General features: G+C 37.4%; 1 protein-coding gene across 1 annotated transcript in view; it reads left to right on the top strand.

Annotated features, from left to right (window-relative positions):
• LOC127639088 (putative adenosylhomocysteinase 3) overlaps nt 1-17,787 on the top strand; it is a 48,023-nt gene that overhangs the window by 27,834 nt on the left and 2,402 nt on the right. The window contains exons 2-16 of the mRNA XM_052120930.1: nt 3,112-3,220; nt 4,068-4,211; nt 4,646-4,746; nt 9,812-9,914; nt 9,997-10,091; nt 10,639-10,745; nt 11,094-11,210; nt 11,991-12,054; nt 12,771-12,859; nt 13,070-13,140; nt 14,192-14,286; nt 14,461-14,559; nt 15,338-15,406; nt 15,610-15,688; nt 17,211-17,331. Of these exons, the coding sequence (XP_051976890.1) occupies nt 3,112-3,220; nt 4,068-4,211; nt 4,646-4,746; nt 9,812-9,914; nt 9,997-10,091; nt 10,639-10,745; nt 11,094-11,210; nt 11,991-12,054; nt 12,771-12,859; nt 13,070-13,140; nt 14,192-14,286; nt 14,461-14,559; nt 15,338-15,406; nt 15,610-15,688; nt 17,211-17,331 (1,463 nt within the window). The remainder of the gene's footprint in view (nt 1-3,111; nt 3,221-4,067; nt 4,212-4,645; nt 4,747-9,811; nt 9,915-9,996; nt 10,092-10,638; nt 10,746-11,093; nt 11,211-11,990; nt 12,055-12,770; nt 12,860-13,069; nt 13,141-14,191; nt 14,287-14,460; nt 14,560-15,337; nt 15,407-15,609; nt 15,689-17,210; nt 17,332-17,787) is intronic.

Raw genomic sequence — 17,787 nt, 5'->3', positions numbered from 1 at the left:
CAGAAAAGACAAAGAAAGCTCAAAAGAAAACAGCATGTTGATTCTCTCAAATGCAGCTGAAATTTAATCTAAGCACAAATGCAACATTTCGAGCAGAATTATCTGGCATTTTAGTGGATTACCTGAATCAAAGGAGCATCAGATGTTGGTGCTTCTAATCTGTGTTTATATCAAACACTGAAGAAGACCTGTGATGTTCTTGTGCTTGCGTATGGAGAAGCTTTTGCTAATTTTCTGATCTCCAGGGATGCAAACTCATGAGAGGTGAAAAGATGAGAAAGTCAGCAGGTGTTCCAGATATATATTTTCAGTTGATTTGTTGTTGTATAAAAAAAAAAAAAAAAAGCTTTTTTAAATGTTTAAGCTTAAAGTAACCATTTCAAGTCATTTTATGAAGGAAAATGTAGAACATTTTATCAACATTTTATTTTGGGCAAATTAGCTTATGGATAAATTTTAGCTGAAAGGTCAGTAGTTTGCATCCCTTTTAAAGCCGCTCCTAAGGGGAGGGTGTGAAATAAGAAACTATGATCCAACGTGAATTTTCTTGATAAAAAAAAAAAATATGATCATGTCTGGTAACATGCTTGAAATAGTATTTTAGCTTAGCGTAAAGCTGACAATTTACACAAGGTTTATTTCTATTTCTTCTGCTCCAAACTTACTTCAAACGTACTTCTCTGTCTGCTCGTAAAAAAATGGACTTTGGATCGCATCATTTATATGTATAAATGTTTTGTATCTGAAATGACTAAATATTAAATGAAACAAATGACAATAAAATGCAAAGTAATCTCTACAGTAATCAGAATACTTTTTGAATGTAACTGTATTCTAATTACCAATTATTTTAATTGTAACTGTAGTGGAATACCGTTACTTATATTTTGTATTTAAAATATGTATTCCTGTTACTTGTACTTCGTTACTCCCCAACCCTGCATATAAGTGAATATTTACTATAAACTATATTATTTCTATATTTATAGATTCATTGATTTTAAGTTGTTAATTATATTTACATAATTTTTTATTTTGATTACCCCATTTGCAATGATTTATGGGGTTGTAGTTCTTTCCCTCATTAAAGTTGTTAATTTTCTTTTTGTCAAATTTTAAAATAATTTTTTGCTTCAAATCAAAGCTTGTAATCTTGGGATTCACTGCGGAGCTTGTTGGTTTGGTTCATAGTTTAGAACTCTTTAAGGAAGGATGATATAAAATCTCTGTGGAAAAATTGACTGAGGAAAAACACTTCAGGGAACTAAGACGTCTGAAATGTGAGAGGGCACGGTTGCGCTCCAGTGGAGTATCATGCTGTTAGTTTAGCAACACGCTAACTCCAAACTCAATTGGTATCAGTTGTGCGTGTGGATGTGGCCAGTTGTGTTGCTGAAACTGAAAACTGTGGCACTGAAAAGTGTGGATGTGGCCATATTTAGAATGTTTCCTTATGTAGGCAGTAGATAGCGAGGCAGCTCACTAGAGTTAGATGTGTGTATCCTGCCATTGTGGTTATGTGCCACATTTCTCACTGATTCTAAGTGTACCACAAAGTTTCTCTTACCAGTTTATCATTCATTTGTTCCTGTGAGCACATACAATATGTGCTGTGAGAATGTGTGTTTGCATTTCCTGTACATTGAAATGTTCCAGTAGACTTTCGTCTCTTTTGTTTCAAACGATAAGAGATAAAGAGGTGCCAGATTTAAGTTCACAGAGTCCGTAAGTGTTTTTTCCCCCACAAAATGACTCAAGGCCTCTCTGTAGCGCTATTGTTGCAAAACCCCACTGAGTAACAATCACGCTTAGGTTCGTTCAGCTCGGGGCACAGCGACACCCTTGTGTGATTCAAGGTCTTTAAAAGGCTGAGTCAGGACCTCACACTCGTCTGCATGACTGTGTTTTACTTGCTATCTAAAATCCATCCATCCTTCTTAAAGCACCACTTCCTATAGCTTCAATCTAAAGACCAAAGATTAATCACTGTGATAACTCGATATGCGGTTGATTGGGCTCTGATATGTCACAGCATTATGCAATAGTGGCACTTTTAAAATCTCTTGATGGAGCAGAGTGATTTGATTCCTGCTGTTGACTCCGATAATAACTTGAGCAGGGGATGACCGCACCATGCTGTAATCCTCTCATGGTTCACGCAGCGCGTACTCATTGCTATCAACAAGCTGCCAGGCCATTAATAGAAGCACCAGTTTGATTGAGACTTTCAGTTTGCGTAGATGCTCTGTAGTCGGTGACAACCCTCAAAGGATTCTGATGTAGTTGTAGATTTCATTACAGTCATTTCATGAACTTCCATTTATACGCATGTTAACGCAATAGAGCAGAAACACAAGCGTAGAGGTTTTGTCTCCCACTGAATATCAAAAAGTAGTACGTTTGGTGGATTTTGAGCTATACGAATTTGTATATCAAAGACGTTTGACTAATGACTTCTGAATAACTTCTTGCCTAAATACAAAGAGAACGAATTTCAAAGCTGCATTGTTCACAGTGTTGCGGGAAAGGGGATGGAAATGTAGATTTGTATTTTTTTTTTTTAATATATATAGTTTGAATTTTGTATACTTTTTTAACAACCATTAGAGGTTGTCATATCTGGTTGCCTGTATTTGTTATGACGTCCAAACTAATTTTGCATGCTCAAAGCTTAGATTGACCGCGCCTTATCTGTGGGAAACAGTAAGTGTCTACCTGACAGTTCAAATTTAGTTAAAGATTAGGCCTGCAGGATGTTGGCTTTAAATGATTTCCTTGTCACATTCTGAGTAAAGTTTCGGAAGGCTTATTCCTGCATATGTTGCTGTATTCAGTTTAATATGTGAATTGAAGCATTGTGTTCAAGCTGGTCATTGTTTACATACTTAAAGGCTTTTTGCTTCTTGGTATTTTAACACTTTGTAGTAGGCAAGCTGTTGAACATGATCTCAGAGCATTACAGCTCTGAAAATCTTTGAAATTGTTCAAATATCATTTGGCTCTTCTAAAGTGAGAATGGAAGCTCTTTTTTTGTAATCTAATCTTAACAACTCTGCACAATACCTTTTTTGAGTTGTTTTGCTCTCTCTTCTCCACCCTTTTTCTCTGCAGATCCAGTTTGCAGATCAGAAGCAGGAGTTTAACAAACGTCCCACCAAGATCGGCCGCAGATCTCTGTCTCGCTCCATCTCACAGTCTTCTACTGACAGCTACAGCTCAGGTATGTGGTTGCACGTGCACCAGTTGCGAACATCATTAAACACAGTGATTAAATACATTAATGTTCCAAAAAAAACTCTTTACAATTTCTAACAAATTTGTGATAAATAGCTAGTAAAAAGTAAATAATCCAGTAGACTTGGGTGCATTAGATGGCTTTGAATATCTTTTAGAAAAATACTACACAGGAAACATTAGCGGGGACCTTGCACACTCTCTGTCAAGCATGAGTCAGGTATGCTTGGTGTGACAAAGGTTGTAAATGTGTGGGCAAGGTTAGCACAGTACATCAAGGGTCTAATGTGAGTGGTCAGGTGAGTCATGTGAACAAAGGGTTTCCTGTGTGCAGGTTCTCTGGCAGGCCTCTTAAAGAGGATTACATTGACACTGCAGAAAAGCCAGAAATTCTACAGCCCTGTGGGGGGGGGGGGGTGTCACACAGGCCATAGAGATAGATGTCTTTGGCCGTTGTGGTGCATCGCGTGCTTTCTTTTTTCTTCTTTGTGCCATAAGTGTTACATTCAAGACATTGTGCCAGTTAAAAATACTTCAACTTTTTGGAACTCTGCATTCCGTTCCACTCAGTCTAGTTTTTATTGTACACAAGAACATGTCCTTTGTGAACGCCCCTTAAGAAAAGTATATAATTGAGGTCTGTTGCCCCAAAACAAGCATAATTACACAGTGCTTCCTTAAGACCAGTTATTTAGTCCTTCAGGGGACTGGCCAGCTAGTAATTTTTCTAATGATTTACTGTAGTTTCGCACATCTGTAATCATACCATTTTTATTTATTTGACATGATATACATATATATATATTGTTTTGTTTTTTTATTACATTCCCCAGCCGCTTCGTACACTGACAGCTCCGATGATGAGACCTCACCCCGCGACAAGCAGCAGAAGAACTCGAAGGGCAACGGAGATTTCTGCATTAAGAACATCAAACAGGCTGATTTCGGACGCAGGGAGATTGAGATCGCAGAGCAAGGTAGGAAGAACCCTGTTGCCCTTGATGTTTTGCCAACAAGCTGTAACGCTTTTCGAGGGTGTCAGCAGATTTTGCATTGCTGCTAACTCTTTGTGTGTTGTTTGCATGTCAACTCGTGAAGCCACTATGTTTGTTTATGTGTGAAGTAAAAGTGTGGGTGAGATTGAGCGAGGCATGTTTTGATGTTCTTCCTGTGCTGCTGAGGGGCCATATGTTCAGTGTGCACAGTGAGACAGCAGGTCTCCCCCTTCAGCTCCTTAGAACCACATGGCCATAAATTTAATGTGCACTCACACACATTGTTAGCCTGCGTATATGCCACTTTTAGCTCAAAATTACCCTGCTTTTTTGTGTTTATGAGTCTTTCATGGGCTGTAGATTAACCCATTACAGCCACTTGTTAATGATCTATCTGTGTGTTTGTGCTTTTGCAGAGATGCCTGCTCTCATGGCATTAAGGAAGAGAGCTCAGGGAGAGAAGCCATTGGCTGGAGCCAAAATTGTGGGCTGCACGCACATCACTGCACAGACCGCTGTAAGTGTCCTACATACACACACACACACACACATGTTGTGTTTCCATGTTTTATGGGGACTTTCCATAGACATAATGGTTTTTATACTGTACAAACTTTATATTCTATCCCCTAAACCTAACCCTACCCCTAAACCTAACCCTCACAGAAAACTTTCTGCATTTTTACATTTTCAAAAAACATAATTTAGTATGATTTATAAGCTGTTTTCCTCATGGGGACCGACAAAATGTCCCCACAAGGTCAAACATTTCGGGTTTTACTATCCTTATGGGGACATTTGGTCCCCACAAAGTGATAAATACACGCTCACACACACACACACACACACACACACACACACACGCACTTAAACATACATATACTTGTGCCTACTCTTGATGTGTTGTTTAGCTATTTATTAAGTGAATTAAATTGACTTGCATTACACTATAATTCCAGCTCCTTATTGCATTTTGACATTGTAAATAATTATTTGGCCCATTTATGAACTTTGTTTACTGGTGAGGACCACACAAGGCAGTTTTAGAAGTTTTACTTGTTCTATATTTATGGGAATGTTGAAGAAAAGTGTAGTAAAACAAGCACACACACACAAACACACACATTTCTTATTCTGACAGGGGTTGATTTTTATTAAAACAGATTTCAACTTTTTATTATATGAAGATCACTTGAAAACTGACTTTCAATCAGACTTTTACCAGACCATCATTTTTAATATAGGAATTAAAAATAAAAGCCTAATATATTTATTTTACTGTTTTAGCCTTGTCCCAAACAGAGAATTATTTCAATATTAAACTTTAAAATAAAAACAATTATGTGTGATACAGTAAGAGGTTCCATCAAAAAATGGAGGAGGCGGGAGGCAGTGGAACAGTCTCTGACTGGGTTTTATTTTCCCTCTTTCTCACAAAAATAACAGAAAATTGCCTCTTGTGGGCCACTACCATAAACACAGTTCTTTAAACATAAAGACAAGACACCGCTTCTCTGTTCGCTGTCTCTTCTCTGGTGTTTTTTGTGGCATTTTAAAGTCTCCCTCCCCCAACAAGAAACAGCTGTTAGTCATTATGCCAGCCAGGTGATGATCCTTCACCACACTCTTTCTCCCACAGACAGACATAAAAAAAAAAAAGAATGAAATAATTAGCTGTCACAATACCAAAATTTCAGTGGTCTGTACTGGTACCAGTGACATTTCATGGTTCTTGATGCCAATTTTCAATACCACAGCAAATTTGGTAATGTGCCATTGAAGACACTGCTTTACCCTATTTAAAGTTAAATTTCAATATATATAATACTTTAAAAGAAATGCATGTTTCCTTCAAATGTTTCTCAATTAAGTATGCGTTGCTTAAGTGTTTTTAAGTAGGGCCCTATATTGAAATAATATTTTTTTTTCCCAAATCTTGTGTTTTCCATTTTATTTTGTATTTTTTACAGAATTCCATTTAATTTCATCATCAAAATGTTATCTAATCAAATGAATTCTTAATTTTTAGCAACTTTAACAAGTAAAAATAGAACAACTTACTTTTATACATAATACTTTTCAATATAACATAAAACATTTGAACAAATTTTATTTAGTACAACATGGTGTTGTCAAAAGTAACGGTACTTCGGTACCAAGTCGATACTAAAATAAAAATGATGTAAAGATACCAGTTTTTCTGCAATACCGAGCACCGACTCAATCCAGTACTAGCACGCCCTATGACTGACACGACTGCTTTAACATGCTAATTTTGAGCATGTGCTGTGTTACTCCTTACACTGAAATGGACAATTAATCGAATTAAAATCATGACATGTCATTGTGTGATCACTAAAGTTTGCAATTTTAGTGTGGATGAGATGCGTACTTTGAATGAATGCTTAAGTCCGACCCCTCAATCACTGAAAATTCCACAGACATTGAGAATCATTCACGACATGTATCAGATGACAGAGCAGAGCACTAATCTACTGTGAACCACGCAGCACATGTAAACAATATATTTATATAATTAAATCACAGCATTTGCACTTTATTCCCAACTCAACTTTATTTATATAGCATTTAAAACAACAGAGTTGACTTAAGTGCTTCACAGTAATAACATTTAAACATGACATTTAAAAATTACCACATACACAAATACCAGTAATCTAAAACACAAAATCCAAACACTCCAAAACTGTGTCCTACATATCATTTGTCAGATTTAAATGCCAGTTTATAGAAATGAGATTTCATACTTGACTTAAAAGTCTCTGTGTCGCAAACTGTTTATTCGGAAAGTGACGATTCGGGTAAAAAATACACGTCATAATAAAAGCACGTTTCAAACTATAAGCCCTGAAATTGAAGAAGTTGTGACAGAAATATATTACAACTATATAGTAACATTTTATATTCACTCATAATAATAATAATAATTAAGCAATATATCACAAGCAAGACAGCTGTTGAATAAAAGTTTGGCAAAAAAAATGCAATGACATTTTTAAAAGTTCTATTTATATTTGTTAAAATTAAGAATGATTTGATTAGTCACCATTTTGATGATGTATTAAATTAAACTCTAAAACAGAGTTCTGATTTAAAAAAATGGAAAACATGATTTGGTAAAGAACAAAACAGATTTCAGTTGGGTGCTAATTAAAAACTCTTAAGCAATGCATCCTTGATTGAAACGCTTGAAGGAAATATGCATTTATTTAAATTTATTATTTACATTGAACAACACAAAATGAACGAATCATTCTCTGAGACTACCCGTTCTTCTGCGTCACATAAAAAATCATTCATGAACGTCCCATCACTACTGCTTAGTCATCTCATTCAGTGTTAATGATTCTCAATGTCTGTAGAGTTTTCCAGTGGATGAGCGGTCAGCATCACACATTCATTTAAAGCAGGTAGCTTATCACACTAGGACATATTACGATTTTAAATCGATTTATTGTCCATTTCAGTCAGTGTAAAAGGAGTAACGGAGCATATGCTATGAGCATTTTTCAGCAGCCGCATGTCAGTCAGACAGCACGCTTGGACTGAATAAAGTCGCCGTTCGGTACTACAGAAACACTGGTATTGTGAAATCTTTTTTTTTATTTTAGTATTGACTTGGTACCGAAATACCTGTACTTTTGACATCACTAGAAATAAGCATAAACATTACAATACTTATGATTTAAAAAAAAATGACATCTACAGGTGAAACTCGAAAAATTAGAATATCGTGCAAAAGTTCATTAATTTCAGTAATTCAACTTAAAAGGTGAAACTAATACATTATATAGACTCATTACAAGCAAAGTAAGATATTTCAAGCCTTTATTTGATATAATTTTGATGATTATGGCTTACAGCTTATGAAAACCCCAAATTCAGAATCTCAGAAAATTAGAATATTGTGAAAAGGTTCAGTATTGTAGGCTCAAAGTGTCACACTCTAATCAGCTAAACACCTGCAAAGGGTTCCTGAGCCTTTAAATGGTCTCTCAGTCTGGTTCAGTTGAATTCACAATCATGGAGCACTAAAGACTGTTGACCTGACAGTTGTGCAGAAAACCATCATTGACACCCTCCACAAGGAGGGAAAGCCTCAAAGGTAATTGCAAAACAAGTTGGATGTTCTCAAAGTGCTGTATCAAAGCACATTAATAGAAAGTTAAGTGGAAGGGAAAAGTGTGGAAGAAAAAGGTGCACAAGCAGCAGGGATGAATGTAGCCTGGAGAGGATTGTCAGGAAAAGGCCATTCAAATGTGTGGGGGAGCTTCACAAGGAGTGGACTGAGGCTGGAGTTACTGCATCAAGAGCCACCACACACAGACGGGTCCTGGACATGGGCTTCAAATGTCAAACGTCTTACCTGGGCTAAAGAAAAAAAGAACTGGTCTGTTGCTCAGTGGTCCAAAGTCCTCTTTTCTGATGAGAGCAAATTTTGCATCTCATTTGGAAACCAAGGTCCCAGAGTCTGGAGGAAGAATGGAGAGGCACACAATCCAAGATGCTTGAAGTCCAGTGTGAAGTTTCCACAGTCTGTGTTGGTTTGGGGAGCCATGTCATCGGCTGGTGTTGGTCCACTGTGCTTTATTAAGTCCAGAGTCAACGCAGCCGTCTACCGGGACATTTTAGAGCACTTCATGCTTCCTTCAGCAGACAAGCTTTATGGAGATGCTGACTTCATTTTCCAGCAGGACTTGGCACCTGCCCACACTGCCAAAAGTACCAAAACCTGGTTCAATGACCATGGTATTACTGTGCTTGATTGGCCAGCAAACTCGCCTGACCTGAACCCCATAGAGAATCTATCAGGCATTGCCAAGAGAAAGATGAGAGACATGAGACCAAACAATGCAGAAGAGCTGAAGGCCGCTATTGAAGCATCTTGGTCTTCCATAACACCTCAGCAGTGCCACAGGCTGATAGCATCCATGCCACGCCGCATTGAGGCAGTAATTAATACAAAAGGGGCCCAAACCAAGTACTCAGTACATATGCATGATTATACTTTTCAGAGGGCCGACATTTCTGTATTTAAAATCCTTTTTTTTTTTTATTGATTTCATGTAATATTCTAATTTTCTGAGATTCTGAATTTGGGGTTTTCATAAGCTGTAAGCCATAATCATCAAAATTATATCAAATAAAGGCTTGAAATATCTTACTTTGCTTGTAATGAGTCTATATAATATATTAGTTTCACCTTTTAAGTTGAATTACTGAAATTAATGAACTTTTGCACAATATTCTAATTTTTCGAGTTTCACCTGTATAATTTCTTCCAAAATTATGACTTCCAGAGTTGTGACATCATTTCCACCACACCAAACAAACAATTTAGCCTCTAATAAGGTTTTAACAAAAGTTATTGTACTTGTTAACAAAGACAACAAAAGTGTGAAAATGTCAAATTAAGACAAATTAAATAAACTAGTGAGAGTGTGAAATCTGTCAACCGGAATACTTTCTAGAAGTCTACTGTGCTCAAAATGCCCGAAGTTGAAGCAGCACCCTTATATTTCCAAAGTACATAGTAAAGTTTGTTGTATTTTTTTTTCTAGGTGTTGATGGAAACCCTCTCTGCTTTGGGCGCTCAGTGTAGGTGGGCTGCCTGTAACATCTACTCCACCCAAAACGAGGTAGCTGCTGCCCTGGCTGAGGGAGGTATGCCTCTTTCCCTTCCTCATCTGCTCATCTCTATCTCTTTTGTTGGGCCTGATTAACCCCTCTATCATCTCTCTGGCAGGTTTCTCAGTATTTGCCTGGAAGGGCGAGTCAGAGGATGATTTCTGGTGGTGTATCGATCGCTGTGTTAATGTGGAGGGCTGGCAGCCCAACATGGTAACAACTTATCCTCCACTTAAAATTGTTTTTGTCTAAAAGTTTTCTCCCCAATTTGGAATGCCTAATTCCCAGTGCGTTCTAAGTTACCTCATGGTGGCGTAGTGACTTACCTCAATCCGGGGGCGGTGGAGGACAAATCTCAGTGGCCTCCGCGCCTGAGACTGTCAATCCGCGCATCTTATCACGTGGCTTGTTGAGTGCGTTACCGAGGAGATATAACACGTGTGGAGGCTTCACGCTATTCTCCACGGCATCCATGCACAACTCACCACGTGCCCCACCGAGAGCGAACCACATTATAGCGACTACGAGGAGGTTACCTTATGTGACTCCACCCTCCCTAGCAACAGGGACAATTCGGTTGCTTAGGAGACCTGGCTGGAGTCACTCCGCACGCCCTGGATTTGAACTCGCGACTCCGTGGGTGATAGTCAGCATCTTTTCTAGCTGAGCTTCCCAGGCCCCCCTCTACTTTTACATTGATAGACTTGATTTATGCGAAATATTAAGACCATTCAGGGTCTCAATAGATTCTGTCTTTTAGATTTTAGATGATGGAGGAGATTTGACCCACTGGATTTATAAGAAATATCCCAACATGTTCAAGAAGATCAAAGGCATCGTAGAGGAGAGTGTGACTGGAGTTCACAGGTGAGAAACCAACAATGAGCTCATGATTTTCACCAGTGTTGTATTTGATATCTGTATCAGTCAAGATCAGTTCAATAGTCATGCTATGAATTAAAAATGTTAAATTTTCTGTGTTTAATGAATATAATTACTGGACAATAATTTAGAGACCCTATATCTCCTTATCACATGAGCATGTCTCCATCTAGTGACAAGTAGTGGAATTGGCACATGTTCACATATTCAGACAAGCATGTTCTGTTTAATAAGATACATAACGACATGTGTAACTTTTTTTTAGTGTGAGTATAGATCAATTGTACAGTTTCATTTAAAATTATATATGCTAATAATAATTTGTTTTTCCAGGCTATACCAGCTGTCCAAGGCTGGCAAGTTGTGTGTGCCCGCAATGAACGTCAATGACTCTGTGACCAAGCAGAAATTTGACAACTTGTACTGTTGCCGGGAGTCCATCTTGGATGGGTTTGTCAATCATAATGGCTTTTAACTGAATAAATCACCTAAAACCACCTGTCTAATATTGTGTAGGTCCCCCTCGTGCCTCCAAAACAGCACCAACCCCACAATTGTACAGCGTAGCCCATCTGGCACCAACAATCATCCATGTGATTATCTTATCAGCCAATCATGTGGCAGCAGTGCAGGGCATAAAATCATGCAGATACGGGTTAGGAGAATCAACCATCAGAATGGGGGAAAAAATGCGATCTCAATGATTTTGACCAAGGCATGATTGTTGTTGCCAGATGGGCTGGTTAGAATATACCTGTAACTGCTGATCTCCTGGGATTTTCACACACACAACAGTCTCTAGAATTTACTCCTAATGGTGCCAGAAACAAAGAATATCCAGTGAGCGGAAGTTCTGTTGATGGAAATGCCTTGTTTATGAGAGAGGTCAACAGAGATTGGCCAGACTGGTTCAAAATTACAGAGTCTACGGTAACTCAGATAACCGCTCTGTACAATTATGGTGAGAAAAATAGCGTCTCAAGAATGCTATTCTGACATGCGATTTGGTGCTGTTTTGGCAGCACAAGTGGGACCTACACAATATTAAACAATTTTAATGTTGTGGCTGGTGTGTGTGTGTGTGTGTGTGTATGTGTGGATATATATGTGTGTGTGTGTGTAAACATATATATATATATATATATATATATATATATATATATATATATATATATATATATATATATATATATATATATATAAAAAATTTTTGAATGTGTTTTGTTTCAGTCTAAAGAGAACCACAGATGTGATGTTCGGAGGGAAGCAGGTGGTGGTGTGTGGATATGGAGAGGTGAGATCATTAGGTGGCTTTCTTACTACTGTTTCCAATGATACGCGGTGTTGACCTGCTTCATTTGACTTTTAAATGCCAGAATGTTCTTGATCTTACTGGAGTGTAAATGCATTAATTACAAAGATTTTGGACATAGCCACAGAATTACAAAGTTGTTGGACATATAAATATCAACCTGGCCATGCAAAATGAATTAAATGAAAACCTTATACAGTAATCACAAACTGTTAATTTGTCCATCCTGACCGAAGATGCCAAAATAACCAGCAACACACCATCACTGTGCTGCTTCTGCAGCAGTCTGGACATTAACACTGGAATGACACTGAGAAACTTCAATAGCCTTAGATTGAACTAAATTGAAAATGCACCATACTGAAGACCCATTGTACCTGACCGATTAAAGACAAGCTGCTAAGCCCTGACAATATTAGGACATGCTTCATTCTATTTGCCATTCTACCCGCTTGTTGTATTGCAGCAAGTGAGATACTGTCAATCTCTTTTGGTGATCACACATCCACTGCACTGCTGCATTACTGCATAATTAGGAAGATACCAGAGACAGCCAATAGAGGGCACTGTACTTCAAGATTGATTGAATTGGTTGATATTAATAGCTTTTCAGGGAACAACAAACAATGTGGATTTTGGAACACTGTGTAATCATGTTGGATCCTTATGTATCTCACAGATTTGTTATGTGTTATTAGGTGGGGAAAGGCTGCTGTGCTGCTCTCAAAGCGATGGGTTCCATTGTCTATGTCACTGAGATTGACCCTATCTGTGCCTTACAAGCCTGGTGAGCCCTCAGGAACTTTCCCTGAATCTGCATTTTCTCTACAGCATGATTTCACTGCAGATAACTGTTGTCAATTGTTCTGTAATCATTTATGGCACACCATTTAGGTTTTCTTTTTTTCTTCTCATGAATGGCAGCTCTTGTTTAAAAGGTGTTTGTTCCTTTTTAAACGTGACCTCTCTCTAATCCGTGTTTTGAATTGCCACACAGTATGGACGGCTTCAGGCTTGTTAAACTTAATGAAGTCATCCGACAGGTCGACATCATTATAACCTGCACAGGTGAATTTACCTCAGTGTTTACAAGACTGACTGCATTGCATCTATCTGTCTATTTATCATCTTGTCTGTCTGTCTTTTTTTATATCGTTCTATCTATCTGTCTGATGTTTTGCCGTTCAATCTATCTATTGATCGACCTATCTGTCATTCTGTTGCACAACATATTGGAAAGCTACTAGGAATGCCCTAGCAACCACTCACCTTAGCAGTTGCTGAGCAACACCCTAGGAGAAACCCCAGATACCTTAGCAACTGCCTAGTAAACACGAGGAACATCTTGGCAGCCATATAGCAATTCTCTAGCAACCATCCAGAACACCCTAGCAACCACCTACATTAGATATTCAATGGCTTATACAGCAAAATACCTTCAAAAAAACTGTCTAATTTCCATACTGTCAAAGTTTTCAACTACATGAAGACTACCAAACTGTTAGACTTAATGGCTTTGTTTTTAAGCAGTCTTGGTCATGCCAGCATTCAGAGTTTTTATAATTGCATTTTAACTCCCATTGCATAATAAGGGGCCCTGTTTAGCATACAGAAAATACAAATACTTGTCATTAGTAGAGTGGTTTTGGCATAGAAGACACACTTCAGGTTATTATGCCCATTGCAGAGTTTCTCCTGAGCTGCTGTCAGTCTTGAATTTCAATTAAATGCAGTTTGACAAGATTGTTTCTGAAAATTACAAAGACACTGATAAGCAAATATTCACCACTCCAGTAAAGAACTAGAAGACAAGTAGTTTATAAATCACATTTTATTTTGCAGGTTTATTTGCTGTTGCAGATTAAATTACTGTATCTACAGTGGTAAATGCATGTTGACTGATTAGCAAGTGACTTCTTTGGACATTTGATCTATTTAGTTGTTAAGTTGGAAAAAAACAGAGTGAATGGAGAATGAGTGATATTTTGTGGTGCTCTCAGAGCATTTTCAGAGCAATGTCTTTCCCATATTTATTTCACCCTCTAAACCAAGAAGCTTTTTAGAGAACTGATATCAGTGCACTGGTTCTCATTTATGGTTGTGGTTTTGGTGTTCTTAGGCAATAAAAACGTGGTAGTAAGAGAGTACATGGACCGCATGAAGAACGGCTGTATCGTCTGCAACATGGGCCACTCCAACACTGAGATTGACGTGGTGAGCAAACCTCATAATCACCCAGCTGTCTTTAAGAGCATCAAAGCGTTTTCAAGTGTATCTGTAAATGCGAGTGACAGTACATATAGTTGATGTTTACTGAATAGGAATGTGCATACGGTATATTTGTGGATTGTATGTCTTTATTCTTCAACTCTTCTTCAAATGTTTCAGGCTAGTCTGCGGACCCCTGAGCTGACCTGGGAGCGAGTGAGGTCGCAGGTGGACCATGTGATCTGGCCGGATGGAAAGAGAATAGTGCTGCTGGCAGAGGTTAGTGATTGCTCTTCACAAAATAATGTCAGCATTGTGACTTCTGGCCATTTTGCTGTATGAAGTACATACTAATGTCGGTGAATTTAATAACAATTGTATTTACGTTATAATTAAAATATAAAAATTCTTAAATTCATGAACGACGAAAATAAACACAAATAGCCATAAATTGAAACTCAATTAAAGTGAAGTCAAATATGTTGTAAATTACTTCGATAATAAATAGGACTGGCCAATATTTTGAATATTCACAATATGTTTGTGATGATTTTGCTGGCAATATAAAATTAAGCAACATTGTGTATTTGTAAGGGTTTTAATGCACTTTTTATTTGGTCATTAATTTCCTAAAGGCAGTATCCACTCAGTTTCAGATTAGACAGATGCTGATTTTCTAAAGAGCTGTGACAGTTCTGGAACTTCTGCTATCCATATGAATGTCTTCAAAATGAACATACACTGGCAGCCAAAAGTTTGGAATAATGTACGGATTTTGCTGTTTTGGAAGAAAATTGGTACTTTAATTCATCAAGGTGGCATTCAACTGATCACAATGTATAGTCAGAACATTACCGACGTAAAAAACAACACCCATCTTAAGGATCCTTTTGCACCGATAAGTTCACCGAAGTCTCAGCATGACATTTTTATATTTTAAACTGTTTTATTAAAAAATATATATGTATGTAAATGTTGTTCTTTTTTACAATGCAATGTTGTATTGGAGCAAATACATGAAAATTACTATGTCCATTTACTTTATACGTCTCTCCAGGGTCGCCTTCTTAATCTTAGCTGCTCCACTGTTCCTACCTTTGTGCTGTCCATCACTGCTACTACCCAGGTGAGAAAAAGTATTTTATTAAAACAGTTATTATAATATATATTATTGTGTGGGTGCAATTTGACTCTATGTTCCTATCAGAGACTGCGTCGCTTTCTCTGTGTGGTTGCTGAGTGAGTGTGTATGTACCCCAGGCATTTAGTGTGTGTGTCTTTACAGCCTTGCTGTTGTCATGGTGACTGATTTTCGCTCTTGTCCCCCAGGCTCTGGCTCTGATAGAGCTGTACAATGCTCCTGAAGGCCGCTACAAGCAGGACGTGTACCTGCTGCCCAAGAAAATGGGTATGATATAGACCATATTTTTATAAATTCATGCACACACACACACACGCGCACACACACACACACGCACACACATAAATCCAGCCAATTCCGACCCCACCTAATTGAAAATAAGGAAAATTGCTTAGGAGTTTACATATGGATCAGGGGGCATGATTGCATGTTTTCATTTTGTATGCATCTTTTTTATATATAATTAATTGCAATAACTTAAGTTAATGTGTTCATTTAAACAACTTTTTTTCTAGTTCTCTAGTGCTTCTCTTTCACATAGATGGGTGTCACATGCAGTAAATGCAGTAACTGACTCAAACCCTCAAATGTTGTTATTTCATAGCTGTTTGTCCAGGAGTGTAATCACTGTAATTGTTTTAGTCTATACTGTGAAAGCATGTTTTCAGCAGGCTACAGCCTGTTGAGAGATTCAGTGTTTTCTGCGCCACAGAGTTTATCCATGTGGGATCCTGCACAGACACTGAGAAGTGAGATAGAGACAGCTGAAAATAGGTCATGCTGTCACAAACATCTGCCACTTTTCTCTGCTGACTGAACCAATCTGTCATTTTCTTCTGCCAATCCTCATCTTATTGTTTTCTTTCTATATCCATAACTCTTGATCTTTCCTTTCAAACCTGCGGTTCACCTTCACAAACATAAAAAAATAAGTAAAAGCGAGCTCTGTAGGGGCCAGTCAGTAAAACTCAGTTTTCCCCAGGTAAATGAGAGAGATGAGAAGTTGGTCATGGTTAGAACAACACTTATTAGAATAAAAGGGCAGCATTTAAACTCCATTAAATGCAAAGCACCTCATTTATGTACTCTGAATGCCTGCAGGGGTTTTGAGAACTCCACGTCAGTTAATAATGAGGGGTAGGTAAAAATCAACCTGATTGTGAACCTTTGGACTGTAGAAAAGTGTGAAGTTGCTGCATATTTAGGGGCAGTTTCTTTTAGATTGCATCTTTTAAGTATGCCAGAAAATCACATAACAGCCATCTAACCTGTGGGCCCATTTTGATCATCATAAGACCAAGTATATTACACCAGTTTGACTAATTTGACAAACTTTTCATAATGGTATTGTATTAGAAGCAAGATTATAAGTGCACTGCTTGATTTTCATGTAAATTTGGGGGAATAATTACACTAACTTTTATTCTTGTAGAATTGTAGATAGCGCAAGCACACTGTTTCAAGTTTACTCTTCACCCAAAAAGGAAAATTCTCTTGTGATTTACTCACCCTCATGCCATCCCAGATGTGTATGTAGGTACAAACAATGCAAGTGAATGTTGATCAGACCTTTGTAGCTCCAAAAATCACTTAAAGTAAACAAAAAAAGTAATCTGAATATGGGGTGGGGGGGTGAGAATAAGATCAAAATGTAAGTCCATTCTTTACTCTAAATCTCCACTTTCACTTTCACTTTCAGATGTGAATGTGTAGTGGTGTGTAGTAATACCCTGCAAAAGAGTAGTTCTCCACTAAGCAAAGTATCAATGTTGAACTTATGTTTCTGCAGATGAATATGTGGCCAGCCTTCATCTCCCTACATTTGATGCACACTTGACTGAACTGACTGATGAACAGGCCAAATACCTCGGCCTGAACAAGAATGGACCCTTTAAGCCAAACTACTACAGGTCAGACGCTACTTAATAAGGCATCATGGTAAAGTTGTTTTTAAAAAAATGGCAACACTTCACAATAAGTTTCCACTTGTTAACATTAATTATCAACAAGACTTTTACAGCATTTATTAATCTTGGTTGATTGAATTTCAACATATACTAACAAATCTTTTACATCAAAAGTTGTTAACATTAGTTAATGCAATATGAACTGACAATGAACAAATGTATTTTTGTAAACTAACATTGGCAAAATTAATAAATGCTTTTAAAATGGTGTTTATTGTTAGTTTATGATACCTATCTAATAACTAATATTAACAAAAGGAAACTTATTGTTAAGTATTACCATAAATACTGTTCAGCCTGTCTGTTTTTATATTATATATATATATATATATATATATATATATATATATATATATATATATATATATAATTATTTTTTAATTGCTTGTAATATTTTGT

The sequence above is a fragment of the Xyrauchen texanus genome, chromosome 47, assembly GCF_025860055.1.
Source record: "Xyrauchen texanus isolate HMW12.3.18 chromosome 47, RBS_HiC_50CHRs, whole genome shotgun sequence".
Classification (NCBI taxonomy): Eukaryota; Metazoa; Chordata; class Actinopteri; order Cypriniformes; family Catostomidae; genus Xyrauchen; species Xyrauchen texanus.
The sequence above is the reverse complement of the archived record's forward strand: the minus strand, read 5'-3'. Positions and strand labels throughout refer to the sequence as shown.